This window comes from Neofelis nebulosa, chromosome 5, assembly GCF_028018385.1.
Source record: "Neofelis nebulosa isolate mNeoNeb1 chromosome 5, mNeoNeb1.pri, whole genome shotgun sequence".
Taxonomy (NCBI): domain Eukaryota; kingdom Metazoa; phylum Chordata; class Mammalia; order Carnivora; family Felidae; genus Neofelis; species Neofelis nebulosa.
The window spans coordinates 475,330-502,951 of record NC_080786.1 but is presented as its reverse complement, the minus strand read 5'-3'; the positions used below and the strand labels follow the sequence as shown (position 1 = coordinate 502,951).

At 38.5% G+C, this 27,622-nt stretch overlaps 1 protein-coding gene across 7 annotated transcripts in view; it reads left to right on the top strand.

Moving 5' to 3' along the window:
• Positions 1 to 8,545: 8,545 nt before the first annotated feature.
• Positions 8,546 to 27,622, top strand: part of TOPAZ1 (testis and ovary specific TOPAZ 1) — a 99,925-nt gene continuing 80,848 nt past the window's right edge. For 2 of the 7 annotated variants that reach the window (XM_058729193.1, XM_058729190.1), the window contains exons 1-5: positions 8,546 to 8,890; positions 9,458 to 9,519; positions 9,844 to 11,921; positions 21,878 to 21,939; positions 22,634 to 22,761. In XM_058729193.1, the coding sequence (XP_058585176.1) occupies positions 8,680 to 8,890; positions 9,458 to 9,519; positions 9,844 to 11,921; positions 21,878 to 21,939; positions 22,634 to 22,761 (2,541 nt within the window). In that variant the 5' untranslated portion in view covers positions 8,546 to 8,679. Of the gene's footprint in view, positions 8,891 to 9,457; positions 11,922 to 21,877; positions 21,940 to 22,633; positions 22,762 to 27,622 lie in introns of all 7 variants that reach the window. The other 5 variants (XM_058729195.1, XM_058729191.1, XM_058729194.1 and 2 more) reach the window with 5 other exon arrangements.

Sequence of the window (27,622 nt, the reverse complement as noted above, 5' to 3'; positions counted from 1 at the left end):
ATAAATGGCCCAGGAAGCCAGTCTGCTATCAGTTAGACTTGTAAGAAGTCAGATTGCTATCTCTAGTAACAATCCAGGAAGTTAATTACTTCTGTAACAATCAGACCGAAGTGGCTAAAACTTGATTAATAACTGACAGCTTCCCTAATTTTTGTCCCTGTTTCCAGCTTAGGACAAATCAGAGAAAGCCAAATATGCATCCCTAACCTATCACATTGATAGCCCACGTGTAATTTCCCCAGGCCAATAGCCTCTAACCAGGACATGCTTGAAGCTTTTCACTTGTTTTAACTAACAAGCTTTCCCCCTGCTCTGCTTGCCCTTGAGTGTCTGCAATGGTAACTGACACCCAAGAAGACTTTGCTTTTCTCATTTGGTTTTGTCTTTGTTTATTTCCTTCAAGAGAGGGAACAGATAAATACAGAGATTTACTGATACAGAGGGAACTGGAATCTCAGAATGACTAAGAACACCCCAGAAAAGGAGACAGTTTCACCTGTGGAGCCGAGAGTGTAAAACTGAAGGCTTGAGAAGATGGAGGAGGTTTGCAGAGGGTGATGTGGAGAACAGAGTAGGGTATTAATAATAAGAAAGGGATATGGTGTGATGATTTTTGAGCAGCCAGATGGTGGGGTTGCAAATATCCTGTAAACTGAAATGTATAACTTTAGAGTAAAACTGCAACGTTGACAGGGGCCAGACAGGAAGCATAAACAAACAAAATTGGCTGAGGACAGTAGGGAATAGTGGAGACTGTGGCAAACTGCAGAGCAGTGTCCTACCTGAAGGGGGAGCAGCTATTCAACTCCCCTTGTGAAGTCCAGATTTGTTTTTTTGTTTTTTTTTTAATTTTTTTTCAACGTTTTAAATTTATTTTTGGGACAGAGAGAGACAGAGCATGAACGGGGGAGGGGCAGAGAGAGAGGGAGACACAGAATCGGAAACAGGCTCCAGGCTCCGAGCCATCAGCCCAGAGCCTGACGCGGGGCTCGAACTCACGGACTGCGAGATCGTGACCTGGCTGAAGTCGGACGCTTAACCGACTGCGCCACCCAGGCGCCCCCAAATTTGTTTTTTATCTGACAGTGGTCAGGGGAAGGTCTCTCTTTGTAGCAACATTTGAGCAGAAGCCTGAAGGAAATTAGGGAATGGAGCATATAGATTCTGGTGGGAAGGAAGATTCCAGGCAGGGGGACAGCAAATGCAAAAGACATAAGGAGAGATCATACTTAGCTTGTTCAAGTGGCAAGTGAGAAGGCCAGTGGCCTGGAGCACCATAAGGAGGAAAGTGATAGATAGAATACTAGCACAAAAGGATACTAGGGACATGATTATACTTTGCCAAGACCTTGGGTTTTATTTTAAATCGAATGGGTAGCCTTTGGAGGGTTTCTGGGCAGAGACAACTTGATTTTAATGAAATAACTTGACTATTAGGTGGGCAAAGTTAGAAATAGGGAAATCAGTTACAAGGCTTTTACAATAGTCCAGGCAAGAAAGGATGGTGGTGGCCTGACTAGGGGACAGAAGTGGTGGACATGATAAGAAATGGTGAGATTTTGGATTTAATTTTCAGGTAGAGCAGTTTGCTGATGGATTAGATGGGAGTGGAAGAGCAGACCAGTGAGAAAGAGCATTCCAGAATGAGTCTAAGGTTTTTGACCTGGAATTACGGAGTTATTGCTAACTAAGCTGAGAAAACTATGGGAGAAGAAACTATGGAAAGATCAAGCGTTATCTTGGGGATATGTAAATTTAAAAATGTCAACTAGAGGGGCACCTGGGTGGCTTAGTCAGTTAAACCTCTGACTTCAGCTCAGGTCATGATCTCACGGTCCATGAGTTCAATTCTCTGTGCTGACAGCTCAGGGCCTGGAGCCTGCTTCTGATTGTGTGTCTCCCTCTCTCTCTCTGCCCATTCCCCACTCATTCTCTCTCTCTCTCTCTCTCTCTTTGTCTCTCTCAAAAACGAGCGAATGTTAAAAAAAAATTTTTTTTTAATGTCAACTAGATATGGTCTTAGCTTGAGCAGAGTCCAAGGCCTATGTGTAAGTAGTTTATTTAGGAGGTACAAGGGCCGGCAATAAGAAAAGGGAGAGTGTGATCAGATAGGAAGAAAGGCCAATAGAAAGTTGTGTTATCAAGGTTGCTGCCATGTACAGTGAAAACTCAAATCTTCAAAAGTACCAAAAAGAGTATGCAAAATGCCTCCAGGACTGTCTGAAGGGTAAGGGGCAGGAGCACTTATTTCCCAGCTCCCCACCCGTAGTGTCTCCAGGCCTGCTAACACCACTGCACCTTCTAATTGCCCATGCCCTTAAAAAGGCCAGCTGTCTGCCCTGGGGCATTGAGGGAAATCCCTGGTGCAGAAAAGGAAAATTCTTGCTGAACGCTTTCTGCTAAGTGAGTCAAAGCCTGAAAGAACTGTTTATTGCAGCCATTCGAATCAGAAGCATGGGCAAGGGACTACAAAGCAGGACATGGTGCTAGAGATAAAAATGTGGAAGTCGTCAATGTATATGTAAACGTACATAATGTCCTCTTGAGCTGGAAAGTGACTAAATAGAAGGAAATTTCCCCTGTCACACTTCAAATAAAACCATTTAAGCAACCATCCATTCTACCCATTCTTACCCTGGTAAGTTTGACTTTGACATAGTAGCCACTGGCATAGCTCCCTTCTGTCTGAGGTTATCTCATATTGGATACTGAAATAGGGATTCCCTCCTCCACAAACAAGATAATAGACTGCAGTGATGGCCCTAATTCAAATGGAAATTTTTACAGGCATAAATATAGGATCCCTTGCAGAGATGCTAGAGTGTGGACACCTGCACCATAGTCAGTCCTGCAAGTGGTGTGCAGCCATGTACAGCCATACACACAGAATAAATTTGTGCTTGCTTCAGTCTCTCACTCAGACCAGAAGTGCTTGTCTCCTGAAGAAACCTTACTTGGAAGTACAGGCAACTAAGCAGCAATCAGAAGAAACACTTAGGAAGTGATTGATTCACAGCACTTTTAAATTACTTAAAGCACTGAAGAGCTTAGACTAGACCGTTTCTAAGGTCCTATTCCCCTCACAGATTTCCATTGTGTTCTATTTTGGACTTGTTACATTGAGTAATTGAGTTCTGCCTCAATGGCACAATCGAAGACTTTTATGATCAAAGAGCATGAGTTCCTGGAGCCAGAGGAAAGAGTCGTGGCTCATCCTTGGCTGCTCTGGATCTGAAGCCCTCTAATGGGGAGAGTCAATTGAGGTTCCCAAATCTGGACTTTAATATCTGAAGTAAAATATTTGGACTTTGATTTTTTTTCTAGAGGTAAAATAGGATCATCAATTAAAAGAAACACATTTAGGGGCGCCTGGGTGGCGCAGTCGGTTAAGCGTCCGACTTCAGCCAGGTCACGATCTCGCGGTCCATGAGTTCGAGCCCCGCGTCAGGCTCTGGGCTGATGGCTCGGAGCCTGGAGCCTGTTTCCAATTCTGTGTGTCTCCCTCTCTCTCTGCCCCTTCCCCGTTCATGCTCTGTCTCTCTCTGTCCCAAAAATAAATAAAAAAAAAAAAAAAAAAAAAAAACGTTGAAAAAAAAAAAATTTAAAAGAAACACATTTAAAGGTTCCAATATGTTGTTATTTGCTGAACATCAGATTATATAATATTCCTGGACAGAAGATTTACAATCTAAACTTGAATGAGAAGCTAACCCTGGAGAAAGTATTGAAAATACTTAGGAGAAAGAAAGGTGATTATGTCTTGGGGGATCACCACATTTATTCTTTTGTTATTCATTTTTAGATGCTGAAAGAGTGTCTCCTGACACTGTGTCAGGACAGAAGTTTTTCCTTTCATCCCCTTTGCTCCTTAGTTACTGGGGAGTGTGTGGTGGGGAGGGGTGTCTCTTACCAGAAAAAAAAGAAACTGAGTATTTTAAAGAGAGGAATATAATGCAGAAGATAGGCTAAATTCACAGAGAAAACACATAGGGCTTCATGTTCCCAGAGATTCATAACAGAAAGCCACTACCACCCCTTGAAGCAAAGGGACATCAAGGTACCTGGTGGAAGCTGCACCACAGTGAGCCTGACCAGCAAGAGATGGAGTCTCAAAGAAGATGCAGCTGGTGTCTGATAGGCAGCCTAAGGTAGAGAAAATAGCCCTTCTCCATTTTCCTGCCAGTGTCCTCCATTGGCCAAATCTCACCCAAAGCCAACTGACCCAGGAGTGTGGAAAACACCCCCATGATTCAGAACAGGGCAGACGAAGGCTGTGGAATTACTCTGAGTACAAACTGGCCAGTGACTGGTATGTTACGGAGTAAAAGTAATACTGTCAAAGCTGATAAATATTAGTAATAGAGAGGTCTTGTAGTCTTCTGGATGTTTGTGGAAGTAGACCATGGATCTGTAGGGCTGGCTTCATGGGCACATGGGCTGTGTAGTTCCACAAGGCCAACAAATTATGTAGCCAGTTCTGTGCATTAATAACCTACAGCTGTAGTTGTGGAATGTAGAGAATGTGGCTCTGCTGTCATCCTTCAAGGATAGAGCTAGGACCTACCACACACAAAGGACACTGGAGAAGCAGTGACTCTGAAGTTGACTTTGAGGGCTGAACAGTAGTGTCAGTCAGGATCCAGGGGCAGGGGGAAGGGGTTAATAGAAAAGGGTAGGGGACTAGAAGAGAAAGGACCCCAGACTCTCACAGAGGGCTGATTCTGTGTGGACTGAGATATAAGCCAATAGGTATGGGTAAATATTCTCGTCTATCTTCTGAACTCCCTAGTGTGTGAGATCTGCCACTAGGAATATTGAATCCTTTTTTGGTAAACAACTGTGCCTGTCCTTTCCAGAAATTACCAAGCACAATGAAAGGATTATGATAATCATTTCACAGAAGAGAACAAGAGATCCATGAAAACTTGTATAAACACACCTAATCTCCTATGGTTTTCTGTGAAAGCAGTTTGGTATGGGGAATTTAAAATCTGTAGTAAAGATTAGAAATTTCTTATTCAGAACACTCAATTGCTTGAATTTGCAATTTCCTATGCTACTAAACTCTTCCCATTCTTTTTTTATGCATTGCTTAACAGTTATGGGTCATAAAAGTTTTTAAATTCTTGGGTCTATAGCTGTATTTAAGATCATCTGTTTTTATTCAGACCAAAGAAGCTGGATTCTTGAATTTTTATCTTTTATTTTATTGAGATCTTAGTAGCAAAAAAATATTTTGTAGGCAATAAATGTCAGAATTATATAGAATCTATCTTTTGACATATTGAGGTTTTTGTTTAACAAATCAACCTAATGTTTACAACCTGCTAGGCATTTGTTCTAAGTGCTTTACAAATATTTGCACACAAAACTCTACACATCTTTAGTCCTCCACTGGGGCTCTTTAACAAAAATATTAATAAGAGAAAAACAGTTTAATGAATACAGTGTACACCATGCAGGAGAAACCTCAACAAAGGGTAACTCAAAGTGATGGCTTAGAACTCTGGCCTATAAGATGCTATCATCTTCAACAAAGAACAATAACTTTGTTTAGAAGTGGCAGGACAAAGGAAAATGGTTTTAGTCTTCCTAGGGTGGCAAACTGCAGGAAGATCAATATATGGGAAGAAACTAATGGAGTAAGGTTTATTTGAAAATTCCTCTAGTACCAGCTCTATGATGGTAAAGTCTAGAGTCATCTCCAGTAAAGCAGAATTTACATCCTGCCTTTAGGCAGAGGGCAAGGGGAGGGAGGTAGAGAAAGCTTTTTCTGTATTTGCTACTTCCTAATTGTCTTTAGCTCCAAATAATTTTTATGTCAAAGAGTCATATCTTGGGTAACATATTTGGTTTCTTTCAGGAGACACTATTATTTCATTCTACAGGTGAGAAAACTGAGGCACAAAGTGAACAAGCATGTAGCCTGAATTCCCTAAAATAGCTTTTCCTATTCTGTTATTCTTAAACTGGTTTCCCTTTTACTGGGGGTTTTTCACAAGAAGAAAGAAACAAGGGAAGTTTCTAGATCATTTACACCTCCTTTACCCGAGTTCTATTTTATAGAAGCTCCTAAGGATACTCCTCTTAAACTGCTCATCCAAACTGCCATAGTAGTCTGTGCATCATACCTACCAGCCTTTAACGTCCACACACATTGTGTTAAAAATCACCAAGTTTATCTTAAAACATACAAAATGCAAAGATTAACAGAAGGTATCTGCCCTGAAAGAGATAGAAAGAGCTGAAAGCAATGTGTTAGCAGGCAGGCAGGAATACCTGATGCTCCTTGCCTCCAACACACACACACACACACACACACACACACACACACACACACACGTAAGGAGAAGGGTAGCAGGGAAGCTTCCTTGAGGGGTGATCCTCATACTAAATCTTGAAGGAGAATATGTAGTTCACCAAGCAGAAAAGCAAAAAAAGAATTTCCAGGACTAGCATGTAAAGAAGCATAAGCATGACACAGCATATAAAGAGCAGGATATGTGTGGTGTTAGAAGATAGTTTTCCAAAAAAAAAGATAAAGTCATGACTCTCATAGAGATGTAAAAATGAACTTGTGCTAACTTTCTCTCATTAGGCAGATTTTATAAATACCAGTTCAAAGGATAAGTCTAAAAAGCAGACACACAGATCAGGAATATTGAAATGAATGTGCCAATTGAGGCAAAACTGGCTTCTTCCACAGTGAGAGTGGGAAGTCAACTGAGGATAAGACAGGATTTGCATGTCCAGAGACATTATTTTGTATTGCTACCACTTATTTTAAAATTAGTAAGATATGTCCCATAGAATCAGAATCAGATAATGCAGAAGGGTGACTCCTACATATAGTTTTCCACTGAAGCACAACTTTTCCCCTACAGGGACGACAAGAGACAAAATTTGTTAAATATTCAGTGGCCACAGGAGAGAACCATAAAAGGTTTGGACTTCTTTCTGCTAGTTTTAGTCTCTAAGTAAAGGAGGTTCATGAAGGACCAATCTGGGAATGCCAGGATCTCTGACATGGGAGGGGCAGGGCAAGGCCTGGCAGCAGGTGGAAACCTCACTGAAATACCACAAGTGGCACCTGCCGGACACCAAGACCTGACCTTTACCTCACACCTGCTTGTATTCACTGACCTTTGTTCCACATTTTTCCTTAATCTCTTTTTTCCAGCTCATCTCTTAACTTGGGTAAATGGGAAGTGAAACTTCCCTTCAGCCATAGCGACTGCCCTAAGACCTCCAGCCAGCCCAGGCCACCCAGACCAGTTTGAATTTAACTTCTGACTCATGCTTGTGCAGATGGACCATGTTATGACCTCTAGAATAACTGATGATTACCTTAACTCATCATAATACTAAAATCCCCACCCAAGAGGGGCGTCTGGCTGTCTCAGTTGGTTAAGCAAGTGTCCGACTTCAGCTCAGGTCATGATCTTGTGGTCCATGAGTTCCAGCCCCGTGTCCTCCTCTGTGCTTACAGTTCAGAGCCTGGAGCCTGCTTCAGATTCTGTGTGTTATGTGTCTGTTTCTGCCCCTCCCCTGGTCACACTCTGTCTCTCTCAAAAATAATAAACATTAAAAAATAAATAAATAAATAAATAAATAAATAAAATCTCAACCCCAGAAGGATCCTCAGCCTCATTTATATAACAAACAATGTATGTATAGGCATGTTTCCTTAAGGCACATGGACAACTTCTACCTACCCTACATATGATGACAAGGCTTCCCTATCTAAATATGCAACTTAACCCTAAATGAAAGGAACCCATTCACCCGTGTTCTTGGAGTCATGGCTTTGGAAGCCACTCCCCATTATCTCCTTATTTGCTGCAAATGAACTTTTCTTTGCGTGACAACTCAACCTGGTGCAGTTTCTGGCTCACCAAGTAGCAAACTCAAGGTTGGTTTGGTTACATAAGGACAGAGGCATGAATACAATTTAGGAGGCTGATGCCGTGGGTCAAATTCTGAGAGCCAGGCCCAAAGTAATGGCAAAGAGCAGAGAGAGTGGCTGACAAACACAGGAAGTAGAATCAAGCAGATGTAATGAATGTGGCTGTGGCGAATGAAGTGGAAAGAAGTGGTCTCTGATCGTTTCTAGATTCTCGGCTTACACAAATGGGTGGACAGTGGCACATCCACCAACACAGGAGGAGGAAGCTTGTCGAGGAAGGATTAAGCTCAGTTTTGCACATCTGGAGCTTGAGGTGTCTATACGGTATGTGGGTGACTATATTGAGAAGGCTGAAGGAACGGGACCCCAGAGGACGGGACGGTTAGAAGCCACTGGCTGACACTCATCTTTGCCAGTGGCTAGTCAGGAGGGGCAGCAGGTGAGAGAAAGGGCCCCCAGCGGCTGCTGGAGGTTCCGGCCTAGGAAGGCGACTCGGGCCACAGACCCAAGCAACGAGGCCCTCATGAGTAGGCCGCACCTGCTTGGGACACTTCCGCCCGTTGGGCCCCGCCCGTCCTGCCCAGGGGGTAGCGCGGGCCCCACTTCCGCTTCCGCCCCGGATCCAGACTGCAGGCGGGCGGCACGGAGCGGGGCTGAGGGCGGTGGGAGCTCCGCGGCGGGAGCGGCCTTCGCGCGGCTGGTGGGCTCCTGTGAGTGGGTGCGGCGGGCCTCGGTGGACCTTGGCCGTGGACTGGGCTGGCCGCCTAGGGCGGATGCGGCCGCCGCTGCCCTCGGGCCCCGCGGCGGCCCCCGGGCGGGAAGGCGACGCGCGAGGCCTGAGGAAGCGAGGCCGGCGGCCAGGGCCAGGCGAAGCGGGAAGTTGTGGCCCTGAGGCCACGGGACGCGAGGAGAGCAGGCAGAAGAGGAGAATGGTGGCCCGAGCGTCTGGGAGAGAAGAGGTGGAAAGTGACAAGTCGGGTGAGGGTGAGGCGTATGGGACTGGGAAGGCCGAGGTGAGGCGGCGGGAGGAGGGCCAGGGTTGGCGGGGGTGGGGGCCTTCGGGCCGGTCAGACCCTCGGGGCCTAGCATTAGAAGCAGCGAAGGAGGCGGAGCTCCCCTTGCAGCCGGGAGGACCAGTAAGAGAGGCCTCCTAGATCACTCGCATTCTAGCGTTTGCATCTCAGCCTGCCCCCCTGTTGTTTCACACTAGTGTGTGACTTGAATTTGCATTGAGCTTTACCGATGCGCGTGATTGACCGGGAGCCCTTGGTCAGAATTACTTTCAGAGGAATTCCTATTAGTGGTCCATTTTGGCTACTGTGAAGTGATGTTGATGCTAGCGATTATTCAGCTGGCTTGGAATTTATACGGGTTTGTATGGAGTTCCTTAGCGGAAATTAGGTTTTTCATTTGAAAACAGAAGTGTATTCCCATACAGCTAGCTCTTCAGGGAAATAAATGTGGATGGCTTCAGTTTTTTATTTTAAGTGGTGTTGCTTTTTCCTCCTCAATATAAAAATCTTTTCTGGTATGTTTTGTTGTTTTGATCAGCCAAGGAAAAAAGAAAAGTCACTGAAGCTTCAAGTGATGATCCACAGCCAGGGATTGACCTGGTAAGAAAGGAATCATTAACCAGTTTGGAATCTTTCCAAACAGTGGAGTGCAGTGAAGTTCAAAGTATGGCTTTCTTGCAGTCTTTGGGTAAGGAGAGTTTGGTAGAAGGTATTAAAAGAAGAATTCAAATGAAAAAACTTAAAAGCTTAGAGAGCCCCCCTCTCAAAATAACTGACGATAAGGCTACACAAAATATTAAGGTTGAATTCCAAGATGAACTGTACAAGAATACTCCAAAATATTCTTGTAACAGCTTGTCACCTGGAGTAGAAAATAATTCCATTTTAAAATTACATGATTACAATTTTTTCCCCCATTCCAAGGGTTGTAATGATGGAAATAACCTTGCATATAAACCTGATGGTGGATGTATGCATGTTCCAGAAAATTCCTCGAAGTTAAAGAAAGAAAACCTCAGGAGTCTTGCAGATAAGAGTGACACAAATAATATTCCCCAGCTCTTACAGACTGAAGAACACTTAATGGGAGTAAATAGGTTATTATTTGAAGAAGCTGATTTACACCAAAGTAAAATTAATGGCTTGCTTTCCTGCCTTCAAAATGAAAAAAATAAATATTCAATAGAGGAGAACAATATTAGGAGAAAACCCAGGAAAAGGATGAAAGTGTCTGAAAAAGGAGATGAAATGGTTATTGAGATGAACTGCTGTAATGTGTATAACAAATCTGAATTGGTGTTACAAGACAACCAAACAGGTGCTGAGGGCAAAGGAGCAGAGACTTTAGAGGCTAAAAAAAGTCCTTTAAAAGTTTTGAGAAAAGTAAACCATAATACACTCTCCCCAATGGATCATTTATTAAGTCTTCCAGAAATAGGAAAAAAAACAAGTCCTGAACATCATGTAAATGCTATGTTTCAGAAAACCCTTGAGCCACTTGTGGAAGAAGAAACAAAGAACACTTCAGAGCCCTTAGGATTTAAAGGCATGGAGCCGGAAGAGTATTTTAAGTCAATGCAAAGCTCAGTAGTGAAATTATCTAGTGATTGCCATCTTACTGAAAAGAGATCTTCACGGGAAGACTTGAGAAATGAAGCTGAAGAATCGAAGTCAGGCTGTCACAGAACAATACCGATGACTGGTAAAAGAACTTGGCCTTGTTATTCATGTGCTAGAATATCTGCCCAGTGTTGGAAAAAGTCTTCCTTGCCAGATTCAAATAACTTTCTTCCTGGATCTCAGCAAAGTTTTAGGCAAGATGATTTTGTTAAACACCAAACAAATCAAACTCACTTAATTGATTCTAAATTATCATTACAGAGTACCATAACAAAAACAAATGGTGAATCTTCAAGCAAAGAAAAATTGAATTCTAATTTAAGTTGTTTGTCTTCAGTCTCTGCAGTAGAGCCTACTTTGACGATTATAAAGGAACCTACGATTGATGATGGTAAAAAGATGAAGTCAGAGAAATGGAGCAGAAGTGGGTCAGAGGTAGTTTCTAATACTGATGAAGATACTCCACTAACTAATGTGACTCAAAACTTAACAGGAAGTAAAAAAAAAGATAGAGGGAATTTAACAAAACTTAATTTGGCAGTGGCTTCACAGGATGGCCAGGAAGCAAATAACTCTCTAGGCAAAACGATTCATCGAAAAGCATGCATTGCTAAGCAAACACTTGTGGTTCCAGACTTGGTTAAAATATTGAACACAGGAAGACTGACTAATTTTAAAATTCCATTACTTAAGAATAAAACAGAAAAAAGAAAAGAAATAAATGCCAGGTCATCAGAGAGAGATGCATATAGTCCCCTAGAACTTCTTGACAATTTATCTGGAGCAGAGGTAAGACAAAGTAGGAGTAAAGAAAATGTCTCCACAGTAACATCAGGACCTCAGTCTTTGAGTATACAAAATAGTGTAACTCCAGTGCAAGCTGATTCTGACTCATGCATGTGTGAGAATTCCTGTGGTATTTCTCCAAACTTTTTAAAGGAAAGCAATGATACTAAACCATCTAACTGCATCTCTGAACCAGGCAATATTATTTCTAATAAGGAAGCTGTTTCTCTCACAATTGAAAGAAATAGTTTTTCCTGTGATCTTGGGTGTATGGAGAAAAGTTGTGCCTTCTCTAATAAACAAGAAACATTCAAACCAGTTTTCTCTGAAGTTAGTGGTAGAGAAATGACTAAGAACTTTTCAGAAATTAAAATGGGGTTTCCAGATATTCTGAAAGCATATGAAGATGATGTCCTCTTAATTGATGTCATTCAAGATGACCCAGATCTCTTTGGGGTCTCCAATGAAGGGGAGCTCTCATTTACTTCAGAGGTCCCTATGATAAGCCAGGATCCCATTGTTGCTGAAGAGCACCAATCAACAGACTCTAAGCACGTGGAACTTCCAGAAAAAAAAGAAACAAGCGATGACTTGAGGTATGCATGTTAAAGTATGCCTTTTGGTGCAGATTATTGTTGGGGGGTTTCAAAAGCACTTTCTGCTCTTAGGTATCACTGATTTATTCAGTGATCATTGAAACTCCATTATGTTTTTAATACAGTTATTTACTAAATGTAATATAACACATTACTGCTGAAACCTGGAAATGTCATTATGCTAAAATTTAGAGTCAAAATAAAGCAATTCTATTTTGGATATTATGGGCACATTAGCAGTTCAGAATTTAAAATGGTGATTTGTAAATTTCTGACACCGATGCTTTCAAAAGTCAATTAAATTTATTTTCCTATGTTCTTAAATTATTACAAATATGCAGATATACTTTTATTTCAGCCAAGTTACTAAGAACAGTACTGTATATTTTAACCCATTTTCTGTGTCTTCCTTATTAGATAAAAAATTCATTTTTCAAGGAACACAGAAACCTTGGAAAGGTTTATTTGACATATTTAGGACTTGAGAGTAGAATCAAAAGTTAAACCACTTTTCAGAAGAAAATGGCGTAAAATTTTTCTCATGGTTCTACTTTTAAGGTGATGGTTTTAAATGATGGTTTAGCCCCCAAAGAGGGCAATTTTGCCTAAGGCAACTGTAAATGGAACCAAGTAGTAACCTTCATGCTCAGGAATTTGATCTATTCTGGTTGATCCAAATTTTATTTTATGTTATGTCACATTTTACTAAATTTTTATGATTCTTCAAGCTCTAATCTATACGTTACAACACTTGAATAATGCAGTGTTTTGTGAACAGACTCAAAAGGAAACATGAAAACCCTTTCCACTAAGATTCAGTGTTACATTACTTAAATCTCTTTGGTATTTATACATTTTACTTATTTTTGTGATATATTCTTGATGTTTTTAGTGTTCCAAGAACTTTTTTTTTAATGTTTATTTATTATTGAGAGACAGACACAGAGCATGAGCAGGGGAGGGTTAGAGAGAGGGGGGGGAGACACAGAATCCGAAGCATGCTCCAGGCTCCGAGCTGTCAGTACAGAGCCCAACGCGGGGCTGGAACTCACAAACTGCGAGATCATGACCTGAGCCGAAGTCGGTCGCCCAACCGACTGAGCCACCCAGGCGCCCCTCAAGAGCTTTTAACTTATCAAATAGAGTACTTTCTGTTTGCCAAATGGAAGACTAAGCTTTATTATGTATTTTTAGCAGTATAATGAGATAGGATGATAGTTTGCCCATTTCAAAGATGGAAAAATAAAGATGACAAGTTGTCACTTGTCTAGGGTCACACTGCTAATAACATAATCTGGCTATGAACTGAGGCCTGTCTTACTTTAGAATTAGTGCTAAAAAAAGAAAAAATTTAATGATTAAGAACTTGACCTTTATAGTCTTTATCGGTTTTTAATCTTCTTGCCGCCTATCAGCTATGGGACCTTTTAGGCAAATTATTTTACCTTATCTGTTAAAGGGGAAGATACTTGCTTCTGGATTGTGTGGGTTAAATCAAAGAGGAGATTTTGGTTTTAGCATGGCACTGAGTGAGGAGTAAGGGTTCAAAAGGAGGTAGTTAATGAAGGTGATTTTAACTCTTGGTATACCACACTTCTTTTGAGGAATACAAAGGGAAATTAGAGCAAATCCTGCATTTAAATAGAGCAGACATCTCCGTTAGCTAATAAGATGTTGACAGTAAGCTACCACCAAAGGTAGAAGGAAATGTGAATTGTTAGGAAGTTTGTTTTCTATTCTTTTTTTTTAGAATAATGGCTGATTTTGAAAAAAGTGATACATGTTCATTACATTAAAAGTGTAAAAGGGGGGTAATCCTGCCATCCAAAATAACAAATCAATTGCTAACAATTTGTAGTCATCGTTTCAGACATCTATTTAGGCATATGCATAGACATATTTTAGAAAAATTATATTGTTATTTTTTAGTAAAAATATTTAATTTTATTTATTCTTGATTGAGGGGAAGGGGAACTAAAATGAAACTAAAGGGATTGCTGAAACAATATACTTCTGTATCACAAGAGATTAGTTTCGAAAAGTCTCTCTAAAGTTAATAAGAAATATTTAATAGCTTGAATTTTATCATGACTTTTAAAAATTATGTTCTAACTTCAGACAGCAGCATTTGCTTTCCAAACATGAAAGATGAGCATAACTGTACACTTTGGCTTTTCTACCAGTGTTGCCCCCAACTTTTGTGTTTTAAAAAAATGTTTTATATTGCTAAGCTTTGTGTCATTTACATTTTCTTCAGTAATCTGAATTCCCAAAGACTCTCTTAATTATATATTTAAATTGATTCAGTCCCTACCATTATTCTTTGTACTTTCCTCTGCTTTGGCTATTTTGATTCATTTCTTAGTTGGATAGATTTCAGAGCAGTTTTTTTCAAGAAGAGTTCATGATTGCTGTGTTCTTTAAGATCTTGGATACATAAGAACAACTATTGTGTAGGCAAATTGGGTATAAAATTTCCAGTTTATGTTTTTCCTCTTTACAACTGTATGGTCATTCCAGCCTGCTTTCTGACTTCGTTGTGAAGTCTGAAGCCAAACCTAATTCTCCCATCATTCCTCTCTCAACTGCCACTGCTGCCTTTTCCTCCTAGCCCTCCCCCCACTCCTCCTTCTCCCTTTCCACTTTGTCTTCCTCCTATCAGCTATCAGTTGTTTCTCTTACTTTCTGTCTTGGGATTGGTAATTATGTGTCAGTTTTTCCTGGACAAGGTGAACCATTTTGGTTTGCAGTATCAAATTTACTTCAGATAATTTTTCTGATTGTCTTTGAACCTCATTTCCCTTTATTTCAAAAGTGCCAATTATACTTTTATTGGCTTTTTTTTTGCATATCTCCTTCTGAAATTTTGGTCTTCAAGTAAACTTGAAAATTTCCTCAGTTGTTATTTATTGTATTGTATTTTTTTAAATTTGATTTTACTTTTTTAGAGAAAGTGTGAGCCGGGGAAAGGGGCAGAGGGAGAGAGAGAGAGACAAGGAAAGAGAGAGAGAGGGAGAGCAAATCTTAAGCAGGCTTCATGCTCAGTGCAAACCCGAATGTGTGGCTCATTCCCATGACACTGGGATCATGACTTGAGCTGATATCAAGAGTCAGACACTCAACTAACTGAGCCACCCGGGTGTCCCCTCAGTAGTTATTTTAATATTTTTTCTGCAATAGAAATACCCATTTTATAATCATCCACAGTGTCAGAATCAACCTTAACGGGGAAAAATGGAGGTATGATAAACAGAGGGTCTGCTAATAGTTGGACACAAAGTTGTTAATGATTCTAGAACTAAATGAAGCTTAAAATATAATTTCCAAAACCAATTTTATCAACCAGTTGCTGGTTCATATAGTACTTTTTCCTCTAAGACACTAAGAGGTTGAAGCCTGTTAGACCATGTTTGTATTTTACAGGAACAGAACTTAAGGATGGGAGGGTTAGGGGGCGTCTGACTGGCTCAGTCAGTTAAGTGGCCAACTTCGGCTCAGGTCATGATCTCGTGGTTCATGGGTTCAAGCCCTGCATCAGGTGCTGCTGTGCTGACAGCTCAGAGCCTGGAGTTTGCTTCAGATTCTGTGTCTCCCTTTCTCTCTCTGCCCCTCCCCAACTCTTACTCTGTCTCTCAAAAGGTTTTTTTTAAATAATTTAAAAAAAAAAAGTATGGGAGGGTTAGGGCAGATACTGTCAGAAGCTCTGGACTGCTTCTTACTGTTAAAACATAGTCAAACCTGAATTGATTCAGTTGTTGGAGGAAGTGTTCTCAGACTTGGTGAGGGAGAATTTGTAAGATGTGTAAGTTATGTTAGAATGCTTATTCATTTTTGATCTCTACAATGGATAGAGTTCATTTTAAAACCCAAATTATCAGAAGCATATTGGAACTAATCCACTAACACTTGAACTGATGAGCTTGGTAATGCATAATTTTTGACAACGATAAAACTTTTGAATTAGCCTGTAAATACATTAGCCTGAGATTGTCTATAATAGTGCTGACCTAGAACGTAGGATTATCTTCAATCACAATTTTATTATATTCTAAGATATAAGTTGAGTGATATTATACAGTGGATCCTTGAGATTTTAAGAATTTGCCAAGCATTCGAGGGAATTGCTGTGTAGGTATGGAGGAAAAATCAATGTGCCTGAAACAAAAATACATAAACAAGTACTAAGAATACTAGTAGTTTAGAAAAGAGGGATGAAAAGGTATCTTGGAAAAGTCAGAATTTGTACTGATCCTTGAAATTTGGATTGATTTAGATTTAATAAAGGGGAAGAAGGAAAAAAAATTGGTGGGGGAAGAAAATTAATGAAGAAAAGATAGGCATAAGGTAAAGGTAAATATGAATATGGTTGTAGAGGGCAGATTATGAAGCATTTCCTGACTCAGGCAGAGTTAGGAGCCCTTTCTGTTCCCATAGCACCTTTTCCTATCACAATTATGGCACTGATGTTATGATAGTAATAGCTTACATGTCTCTTGCCTATTAAACTGTTGGACTTCTTGAGAGTAGGAAGTTTCCATGTCTCATTTACCTTTGCAAGCCCAGTCCCTCATACTTTGAGGGAAGGGAGAGAATTAAACTTTAAATTTCTGTCATAGTAGGCTGTGCCTCAAGCATCTAGATTAGAATATATGTAAATGAAGACAGTGAATCCTTTCTTTCTAAAGCAAATAGATGTTGATGAGTACTGGGAAATAAAACTGGATAAATAGGGTGATGCCAGATTAAGATGGTTGGAAAGTTGAGCATCAGAAATTGAAGTCACCAGGACAGGACTAATGCCGGTGATGAATGAGGACCAGTTACACCACCTTTGCAAATTGGATTTAAATCCATAAAGAGCATTGTACCTTCTGGAGCTGGTAATAATAAACACAAACTTCTAGAGGGAAAAATGCCTGACACCAAGGTTGTTCAGATGATTCAGAAGACATTCTTTCTCTCCTTGTATATTTAGATTCTGTAGCCTGTCTTTTAAGAAGCTTACGTTGCTCCATTCTGCCTTTCCACTGAATATCTGAGACACTCTATAGTGCAAAATTTTACACTGAATTATCAGAACTGATATTTGGTGTCTACCCTGTGCTAGATACATCACTTACATTATTTTATTTAGTAGAATAATTCTGAGGTTGAAACTGGCCCTTTTTATTTTAATTCTTTTTTAAGTCCAGTTGACATACAATGTTGTATTAGTTTCAGGTATACAGTGTAGTGACTCACTATCTCTGTACCTTATGCTGTGCTCACCACAAGTTTAACTACCATCTGTCACCTTACAATAGTATTACAATATCATTGACTATATTTCCTATGTTGTGCCTTTTCTTCCCATGAATTTTTCACTCCATAACTAGAATCCTGTATCTCCTATTCTCCTTAACCCACTTTTTCCATTCCCATACCTCCCTTCCCGGTAGCAATCATCAGTTCATTCTTTATAGGTTTCATTCTGCTTTATGTTTATTCATTTGTTTTTTAGATTCCACATATGAGTGAAATCATATAGTATTTGTCTTCCTCAGTCTGACTGATTTCATTTAGCATAATACCCTGTAGGTCCATCCATGTTGTTGCAAATAGTATGACCTCTTCCTTTTTTTTTTTTTTTTTTTTTTTTTTTTAGTGCTATGTAATATTCCTGTGTGTATACACTACATCTTTATCCATTCATCTATCGATGGACACTTAGGGTGCTTCCTTATCTTGGCTAATGTAAGTAATGCTGCAGTAAATATAGAGGTGCATATATTGGTATTTTCATTTTCTTTCAGTAGTACAATTATTGAGTCATAATGTACTTCTATTTTTAATTTTTTGAGGAACCTCCATACTATTTTCCACAGTGGTTGCACCAGCATTGTACAAGCGTTCCTTTTTCTCCACATCCTCACTAACACTTGTTATTTCTTGTGTTACTTATTTTAGCCATTCTGACAGGTATGAAGTGATTCTGATTTGCATCTTTCTGATGATTAGTGGTATTGAGCATCTTTTCATGTGTTCATTGGCCATCTCTGAGTCTTCTTAGGAAAAATGTCTGTTCAGTTTCTCCAAAACTAGCCCTCCTTAAAATTGAATCAAAGTGTTTAATTTTCCAAAGGACACACAGCTAGTAAGTTAGTAAGGCCTGGATCTGAACCCAGGGTAGCTTGCTCTGAAGTTTGCTCCTCAGCCCAAAACAGCCTGCTAGAACAGGGCCATTTTGGTTATTTGTAAGACTTTAATTTGATTACTCTACAGATTGCCACAGAACATTAATCTACTTTTGATCTCTTTTCTCCGTCATTTCCTCTCTAAAGTGGCGGTGGGACAGTTTGAAGAAGTGTCATTCTTATTTTTACTTTTTTCTCTTTTGGGTCACATAAACCATTGTTTTTTTTGTCTTTGCCAGAATATATGATATTGTACTTTATGGAATACTCATTTGTAGTAGCAAGAGACCTAGCACCTCACACCAGGGCATCAGGCCAGGCAACCTCTGGCCCAATGAATTGGATACTATAATATTTCTCTGCTTTTGGCCACTGCTATCTACAGAATAATTGCCTCAGTAAATTTGTAGCGGCCCTATTTAGAAGCAGTATGTGAATGTGTAAATAAGTGAACACTGACCTCAAGTCAGCTAGTTAACATCTCAGAAGAAAGCAATAACATTTTGAATTTTTCTTGGGCATAGTTTTCAGACTTGTTCTGGTAGTAATAATTCTAGAGCAGTCCTGCTCAATTTTTTGTCAGTTACCCATAGCAAAGGTACATTTTGCATTACAATCCAGTACATACTTGTGAGTGTGTGAAACAGATTTATAAAAACAATATTTTCCCTACTATAAGAGATGTAGTATCATATTTTGTATTAAATTTTGTTTTATAAAAAAAAAAAACACAAAAAAAACAAGTCCTGGGTGGAACCCATTAAACTTCATCACTCCCTTATAAAATGCTGTGGTTGGAGGATAAACTTGATGTAATCCGTGTCGTTCTTCAGAAACCTCTTTTACTCCCCTCTCCTTGTTGCTCAAATCTCTTTTGCTTCTCTGTACTTCTATAGCTTCACTCAAGTCTGTTCGTTTCTCTCCTTTCCTCGTCCTCCCCTTCATTTTTGAACCTTCCCACTCCATCAAGGGAGAGCTGTGCCTTTTCATTACAGCAGTACAAAACTGTAAAATTTTTATGTGCATTACAGTGTTGCTTTATTATTTTTTTTTAGTTTAGATGAGTTTAATTTCTTTGTGTTTCTCATCTTCAAAACAAAATTAAATTACTTCTAACAAGAGCAGCATGTACAATTTTACCTTCCTGTGAGCTAGTTTTTCATAGTAAAAAGTTTCTCATGCTTATAAGCTATACCAGCAATATTAAAAATACTATTTTAGTATAGTACTTTGAAATTGAAATTAAAGCAGTATACTTGCTATATGCCTGTTTATGATTTTTGTTTTGTTTGCAGATATAACCTCCTATGTGTCTGGAGCTATACCTATGTGAGAATGTAACTTTCAGGATAATTAGAAACTGCAAAAACATCCTTCAGTTCTTGTGTATTTATTGAGACACTTAATTGTATTCATGCTTTTACTTTAATCTCTCACAGTTTTTCCTTCCTCTCATTTCTCACTGCTGCTATCTTATTCATCTTTCTCCTAGATTATTGTAATGAGCTCCTGGCTAATTCTCCCTGAACTCTCTGTTTATCCTCCTCCGTAGTGATAGTCTGTAATAGAAATTGATCTGCCAGTGACTGCTTACATTGCTTCAGTGGCTTTCTGCCCACCTGAGGATAGAGTCTAAATTGCTTGGCATGTCTTTTTAAGGCTCTTTAGTGGATTGCATCCATTCTGTCTTTGACAAATATGGTTTTGGGGGGTGGGGGGAAGGGGGGGAAAAGGGTAATAACAGATACGCACAGCAAGCAGCTCGTGGTTTCTACAGTATGTCATGTACTTGAGTCCTTTTGCATTATGTTACTTTATCTGCAAGTCCCTTTCTTTTTATTCAGCTATCCTTCAAGTCTCATCTGAGATGGTATTCTAGGAATTTGTTCTAGCAGTTTTCTTGGCACTTATCTCAGTATATTACGTCTGCTTGTATGTGAGCCTCCCATATACTGGGAGTTCCTAGACAGAAGAGAGGCATCTTCATTTGGGTCTCCCTGTGGTGCCTGGCTACGAAGATGTCAGGTGCTGAGTATATATGGAAGGCAACAAGACACATCTGGGCCTTGTCCTCCCTAAGCTTTTGATCCACCAAGAGAGGCAGATATTTAAGCAAGTACAGTAAACTATAATAGAAGTGTGAGATGTTAAGGACTTCCTTTCAAAATGGTATTTAAGATGAACACTAAAGGAATTACCAAGAATTAGCCAGTTGGTGAAGAAAAGTAAATAGAATTTTGTTATAGGAGTAATAGCCTGTATAAAGGCCCACAGGGAAAGGCATGTCACAACTGAGAAACAGAGATAATGTTCCATGGCTTAGGGTTCATATGGCAAGAAATAAAGCTGCAAAATGTGCAGAAAGCTCAGTCATTAAATTACATCCTTTACAAATAGAATGACCATAGAATCTGTCTTCTGAACTGCAAAACTTTTGAGAGTGAAGTGAGGAGCTTTTAATAATTTAAGCCAAGACAACAGGACTAAACAGACCATCCTAGATAAACTGGAAGTCATGGTGAGTTTGAACTTTATCCTAACAGCATATAGGGATTCACCAAAGGACTTTTAAATTTTAAAAATCATTGTAGCTCTGGTGTGGCGGGGAGCGATTGTAATAATGAGGCCAAAGGACATGATGACTTCAGACAGAAGTGGATGTGGATTTGGGAGAGATTTAGGAAGTGAAGATTGATTAATCTGATTGATTAATCATAGGTAGGAGTTAAGAATGATACCTGATTTCTTTCTTATTTCAGAGAAGGACATGACAGTTCTCAGATATGAATGGGCAGGATTGGGGATGTGTTCTGCTCATGATGTCAAATTGTATGAGCCTTCTGTTCATATTATTATTTTTTCCATTCTTTAAACTATATGTTTCCAATTGTTTTAGGTCTTATGTCAGGGAGCAAATACTTCCTGTTTTCCAAAGACTTTAAAGAATGATGTATAAAATACTTTGTTTAGTTTTTCTCTTTCTTGAGTAGGAAGTAATCTTGAACCAGTGAGCGGTTGTAGAGCTGTAGGCTGGGTTTAATAAAATGAATTTATTAAATGAAAAAAATGGTGGGATTATGGGCGTTTATTATATTTTATTCTTTTATATATTTCTAAATTTTTAAAAATGGAGAAATGTTTAGCCATTTGTCGCTCATATAAATGTAGTTTTCATTTGTTGAGTCTATGCTGTTGGTTTTAAAAACACTTCATTTAATCCTCACAATAACCTCATGGATAGGTGATATTCCCATTTTACAGGTATGGTTAGACTGAAAGAAATAATGTTGTCATAGTTGACATAGTTAAGCGGCAGAACAATATTTGAACCTAGGTTGATCTAACTCTGATCTCTATACCCTTAACCTTTAGACCATATGTGGTCTTTAGAGACTACAAAAAAAGATTCAAACAGCTGTCAAACTGTCTTCCTTTTTACATTGGCAGTAAGCTGTACATACATAAACTTCAGAGTAGAAGTTAAACATCTTCTAGTATGGGTGTAATAGTTTAGAACTGTTAGAACTGTCATTGGGTTCTCCCTGAGTAGCAGTTTGAATGGCAGCACTCCCTAACAGTTGTGGCTTATGTGTGTGATTAAAAGAACCAAATGAGGAATCTACTTGGGTGTGCTGGGTTTCTGAACCTCCATTGTAATACTCTGTCCTTGGAGAACTTGAGCTGATCTTCACCAGCTACTAAAGCTGGTAATATATAATGTTTAGAGAAGTGGATCTGTGTAGAATCCTTTATAATGTTCAAGCTCTGTTTGCTTTATAATAGAGAACTTCCTGTACCGGATTCTGGATTGATGAAGTCAGAGGTCTGTGCTTCCTTGTCAGCAGGTAAAATTTGACGTTTTCAAGATATGTATATTGAAGTATCATTTTGTGTCTCTATTCAGGCCTAGCCAAAATGAATTCATTAAAATAGGAAGCTTCTCATTTTAGAGTTTGTTAAAACATGTTTTATAGTTTGTCAGTTTTCCTCAGTTTTATTGCTTGGTTGACAGATGAGATTGAGAGATTTTCCATTTGATTATTTAGTAAGTAACTTTGTTCAGCTTTATCTACAAAAGAGAGGATCATTGACCTTAGAAATTTTGTGGCATTATTTTCAAATGGAAGTATGTATTTAAACTTTATCACATTTTAAATCTGAATCCTTTTTATAATTTTTTGTAATTTACAGTTAATCATAAGTTTGAATACCTGGGTCTTCACAGGAAATATTTTGAAAGTTAATTGTACTTTAAAGTTTTAAAAACATATTTAAAATAACTGGACATAATCAAGAAACATTCTTAAATTTATCTTGATATATCTCAGTTTGTCTTAGTGCCATTCTTTTTATATCTAATATAATGGAGTTATTTTGAAAGAGGGAGGAATAATTGTATAGTTTGCTGAAAACTACTTCATGTTTGTCACATTGGACTTTAAAAGAGTCTGAATTCCAACTCATTTTTAGAACAATCTTTGAATAACTTAGTTATTTCACTGTTTGAAGTTTCTACAGTTGAATATTCTTTCTTTTCAGCAAATGAGATAAAACATGATTCCAAAGGTGAAAACATTTCCCTAGGGGAAATTACTAATGAGACCTCTGAAAGTGAAAATCTGGGAGACTTCAGTGAACACATAAAAAGTTCAGACTTGGATGAAAAGGTACAAGAGACTCTTGCATTTTCTTATTTCCTGGTCTAAACAGTGGTAATGCAGAATTTCATCTTAACGATGCTGTCAGTAGTTCAGACTTGGATGAAAAGGTACTGTGGGAATCTTCTGCATTTTCTTATTTCTTGGTCTAAATAGTTATAATACAGAAATTCATCGTAACAGTGTGGTCAGGTGACAAGTGTAACGCCTTTTTATTGAGGAAAAGAATTGCATCATTCTGCTCCTAAGGGTATATTGTTTGATGCTTTGCATAAGCACACTATTTACAAGTTTCACTTGTCTGGGAAAATAAGGTATTTAATTATTATTTATTTATTTTTGTTTGTTTTTTTTAGTGTCCTGAAGTTGGTCTCAAACCTACATAAGTCTCTAAATTATTACATATTTTTCTGCCTCATTAAACACAAAGTTCTGAATATCACTTGATCTTTAAAATTTAATAATATCCTAGTGCTCAAGGGCTATGAATGCACACAGCAGTTATTTAACCACAGATCCAGAAGGCATATTGGAGCGATGGCAGAACATACCACTGGCATATGTTATGGGGAAAAGTTTGGATATAAAGTTTGTTCTTGTTTTCTGCCAGAAAGTGTGTATGATTGTCCTGACCTTTTGCATAATTCATTTGACTTCCTAGGCAACTATTTCATACTTTCTTTTTTCTCATTATTCCTCCTCTTTCATCCTCGTGGCTAACAACCTAGTTTCCTACTTTCCAAGAAAACTGAAGTAACTGGAAAAGAACATCCTGATTCCCTACCAAAACATTAGCCACTTAACCTGCATCTGCTCCCCAAACTCCAGCTTCTCTTCAATTACAATAGATGATTTAGCCAAGGATATTCCTTCCACTTAAGTGCTAAAGTCCATCTCTTCCCTCTCTCAAAATATTACTGCAATAATTCTTCTTTTATTGTTGGATTATTCTCATCAGTATATAAACATGTTGTTTTCCCATTTTCAAACAGAACAAAAACCTTTACATAGTCCCATTTTTTTTTCCAGCTGTCACCCTATTTCTCAAAAGACATATCTATACCCACTATTTCTAGTTTCTCTCCTCCAGTTCTCTTGAACCCATTCCAAAGATATTTGCCTTTACTGCAACCAGAATTATCCTTTAACTCTCTGGTTGACCTCCTTGTTGCCGAATCCAATGAACATTTTCTCAGTCTTAATCTTACTTAACCCATCATCATTTGTCACAGTTGATCACACTTTCCTTAGTGTGAAACCCTGACTTTCAGGGCAAACATACTTGCCTGGTTTACTTTTTGCCTTTCTGTCTGCAACTTCCCAATTAATGTTGCTGGTGTCTCCTGATCTCCCTGACCTCTACATATTAGAATGACCTAGAGCCTAGACCATGATGTGTTCTTCTTTCCTATGTAGATTTGCTCTTTAAATGGTCTCATGCAACCTCATTGAATTAAATGCCATCTGTGTGCTAAGACTCTCAAATTTATAACTGCAGCCTGGACTTTCTGAACTGCAGACCTTTATGTCTAGTTGTCTACTGGATTTTTCCACTTGGATGTCCAGTTAGACATATAAAACGTAACATGTTCAAACTGAATTCCTAAAACATCTATATACAGCCTACCAGACTCATTTCAGCTGTAAGAACACATGCAGGCTGAAAGTAAAGGGAAGGAAAAAGATGTTCAGTGCAAATGGAAACAAAAAGCTGGTGCAGCTATACTTGTATGAAACAAAATAGACTTTAAAAAAGAGAGTGTAATTAAAGACAAAGAGATGCAGTACATAATGATAAAGTAGTCAATCCAGCAAGAAAATATAACATTTATAAATATGTATGCACCCAACATAAGAGCGTCAAAGTATATAATTGTATATACTATACAATAATAGTAGGGGACTTTAACATCTTACTTACATCAGTCATCAAAACTGAAAATCAGGGGCACCTGAGTGGCTCAGTTGGTTAAACAGCCGACTTCCACTCAGGTCATGATCTCGCAGTTTGTGGGTTCAAGCCCCACATTGGGCTCTGTTGCAGACAGCTCAAAGCCTGGAGCCTGCTTCGGATTCTGTATCTCCCTCTCTCTGCTCCCCCCCTCCACTCCTGCTCGCTCTCTCTCTCTCTCTCTCTCAAAAGTAAGTAAATATTTAAAAATATCCTTTTAATTAAAAAAAAAACAAAACTGAAAATCAGTAAGGAAACATAAACCTTAAATGACATTTTAGACCAGATGGACTTAATAGATATATATGGAACATTCCATCCAAAAGCAGCAGAATATAAATTCCTCTCAAGTTCACACAGAATATTGTCTAGAATAGATAAGGTGTTAGGTCACAAAGCAAGTCTCAATAAATGCAAGAAGGTTTAAATCCCATCAAGCATATCAAGCATATCTAGCATACCACTATTGTATGAAACTAGAAATAAATTACAAGAGGAAAATCAGAAAAATCACAAATATGTGGAGAATAAACAACATGCTACTGAACAATTGGTGGATCATAGAATAAACCAAAAGAGAAAAAAATACCTAGACACAATGAAAACGGAAATATGGCATACAAAAATCTACAGGATGAAGTAAAAGCAGTTCTGAGAGGGAGGTTGATAGCATGCAGGCCTACCTCCAGAAACAGGAGAAATCTCAATTTAATGGTACATCAGAAGGAACTAGAAAAAGAATAAAGCCAAAAGTTAGTAGGAGGAAGGAAATAATAAATATCAGAATGGAATAAATGAAATAGAGAATAAAAAGACAGTAGAAAAGATCAGTGGAACCCAAGAGCTGGTTCTTTGAAAAGATAAAATTTACAAGACTTTTGGCCAGACTTAGAAACAACAACAACAAAAACAGGACTCAAATAAAATCAGAAGTGAAAAAGAAGTTATAACTGATACCACAGAAATACTATGAACTATAGTTCACTATGAATTATGAATTATAGACCAAAAACTTGGACAACCTAGAAGAAAGAGATAAATTCCTAGAAACTTAGAATTTTCCAAGAGTGAATTATGAAGAAATAGAAAATCTGATTATAATTACTAGTAAGGAGATTGAATCAGCAATCAAAAACCTCCCAAAAATTAAAGTCCAGGACCACTGGACTTCATTGGTGAATTCTATCGGACATTCAAAGAAGATTTAACACCTACCCTCCTTCACAAACTTTTTCCAATAACTGAAGAGGAGGAAACAGTTCCAAACTCACTTTACAAGGCCTGATACTAAAACCAGACACAGATACCACAAAAAAACAAAAATTACAGGCCAAGATCCCTAATGAACACAGGTGCAGAAACCTTCAACAAAATCAAATTCAACCTTAGGAATTCGACAGTACGTGAAAAGGATCGTGCACCATGATCAAGTGGGATTTACTCCACAGATACAAGGATTATTCAACATCCACAAATCAAATCAATGTGATATGCCACATTAACAAAATGAAAGATAAAAATGTATGATCATCTCAATAGATACAGAAAAGCATTGATAAAATTCAACATCCATTGATGATAAAAACTCAACAAAGTGGGTAGAGAATGTACCTCAACATAATCAAGACTGTATATGACAAACCCACAGCTAATGTCATATGCAACAGTGAAAGGTTAAAAGCTTTTCCACTGAGATCAAGAACAAGACAAGGATTCCCACTGTCCCTACTTTTATTCGACATAGCATTGGAAGTCCTAACAAGGACAGTTAGGCAAGAAAAAGAAATAAAAGATATCCAGATTGGAAAGGAAGAAGTAAAACCATCACTATTTGCTGGTGACGTGATATTATATATAGAAAACCCTCAAGACTCCACCAAAAAGCTGTTAGAACTAATAAATGGATTCAGTAAAGTTTCAGGACACAAAGTTAATATTCAAAAATCTGTTGTGTTTCTGTATAATAATAGCTATCAACAAAAGAAATCCAAAAAATCCCATTTATGGGCACATCAAAAAGAGTAAAATACCTATGAATAAATTTAACAAAAAACTATAGGTTACACTGAAAACCGTAAGACGTTGGGGTGCCTGAGTGGCTCAGTTGGTCAAGCATCCAACTTCGGCTTAGGTCATGATCTCATGGTTCATGAGTTCAAGCCCTGTGTTGGGGTCTATGCTGATGGCTCAGAGCCTGGAGCCTGCTTTGGATTTTCTCTCTCTCTCTCTCTCTCTCTCTCTCTCTCTCTCTCTCTGCCCCTCTGCATTCGTGTTCTGTCTATCCCTCTCTCTCAAAGATAAACATTTGAAAAAATTTAAAAAACTATAAGACATCGATGAAAGAAATTAAAGACACAAATAAATGGAAAGATATTCTGTGCCCATGGATTGGAAGAATTAATATTGGTAAAATGACCATACCACCCGAAGCAATGCACAGATTTGATGCAATCCCTATCAAAATTCCAATGGCATTTTCCACAGAACAAGAAAAAATACTTCTAAAATGTATATGGAACCACAAAAGACCTTGAATAGCCAAAGCAGTCTTAAAAAGGAACAAAGCCAGAGGTATCACACTCCCTGATTTCAAACTATACCATAAACTTATAGTAATCAAAACAGTATGGTGTTAGCATAAAAACACACATAGATTAGTGGAACAGAATAGACAGCCTGGAAATAGACCCAAGTATATATAGTCAATTAATTTACAATAAAGGAAGTAAGGACATACAATGGGGGAAGGACAGTCTCTTCAGTAAATAGTTTTGGAAAAACTGGCCAGCTACATGCAAAAGAATGAATATGGATTACTATTTTGCACCATATACAAAAATTAACTCAAAATGGATTAAAGACTTGACTTTAAGACCTGAAACCATAAAGCCTAGAAGGAAACATAAGCAGTAATCTCCT